Source organism: Nansenia antarctica, assembly GCF_963989245.1.
Source record: "Nansenia antarctica genome assembly, chromosome: 4".
Taxonomy (NCBI): Eukaryota; Metazoa; Chordata; class Actinopteri; order Argentiniformes; family Microstomatidae; genus Nansenia; species Nansenia antarctica.
The window spans coordinates 6384962-6385966 of NC_137689.1; the positions used below are offsets into that span (position 1 = coordinate 6384962).

Here is a 1005-nt window from a genome sequence, read left to right on the forward strand (position 1 = left end):
AAATCCGATCTTAAAGTCCATATCCTGTGAGAAAACAACACTCTCGATAGGATACTGAACATGTTTCTGTCATATAATTAGAGAGAGTCTGACTAAAATGCGTTTTGACTTTTGTTACATTACATTTCCTGGAATCCCTCTTCCTCTGTGGTTGAATAAGGTTGACTAAGGTTGAATAAGGTTGAACAAGGCCTCTCTCACCTCACATCTTCCTCTGTGGTTGAATAAGGTTGACTAAGGTTGAATAAGGTTGAATAAGGTTGACTAAGGTTGAACAAGGCCTCTTCTCACCTCACAGGAAATTCCAGGAGCAGGAATGCCCCCCGTCGCCGGAGCCCACGCGAAAAGAGAAGGACAAGAGTGGCTGCCACTGTGTGATCGTCTGAGTGGGCCTTATCACTGTCACTCAACCCCCAGCTACTGTCACCAGTCCCGCCCGCCCCCCCCAAGTCCCGCCCCCTTTTGCCTGACATCACACCCTGTGTCGATGACTGACCGCTGCCTTCTCCACGTGCATGATGACTCCAGACAGCCACTCCTGTGGTGGCCACCGCCAGGGACCGCTGCTCTCCCCCCCCCTCCTCCCCCTGGACTTCACATCAAGAAGAAACAACAACTGACACCAAACACACCAAATCTTAAAAACAAAAAAAATAAAAACACCACCACTCTTACCTTTCAACATAATCCAATTCATGAGTCCTAAACACTAAACATTGCCTTTTAAAAAAAAAAAATCAGCTAAACGATATAATTGTTTGTATCCCGAAGGACTTTTTCTTGCCTTGTTGTGACATTTGTACTTTTTTGCCGAGATTGAATGAGAAATATCTATCTATCCAGAATGTCAAAGAGAGAGGGTTTTTTTTAGTTCCCAGTGACTCGTCGCGATAACGAGACGACGTCGCGAAAGCTTTGTGTATGTCGTGCCATATCTGTTTTTACTTCCATGTGCTAAACCGCTACTGTACATAAGTGACATTTGTTGTGATTTTGAAAAAGCGC

General features: G+C 45.0%; 1 protein-coding gene across 1 annotated transcript in view; it reads left to right on the top strand.

Moving 5' to 3' along the window:
• Positions 1-386, top strand: part of rras2 (RAS related 2) — a gene marked incomplete at both ends in the record, with an annotated part of 42976 nt that extends 42590 nt beyond the window's left edge. Inside the window, one exon of the mRNA XM_080528379.1 lies at positions 299-386. Within this exon, the coding sequence (XP_080384505.1) occupies positions 299-386 (88 nt within the window). The remainder of the gene's footprint in view (positions 1-298) is intronic.
• Between the last annotated feature and the right edge of the window lie 619 nt (positions 387-1005).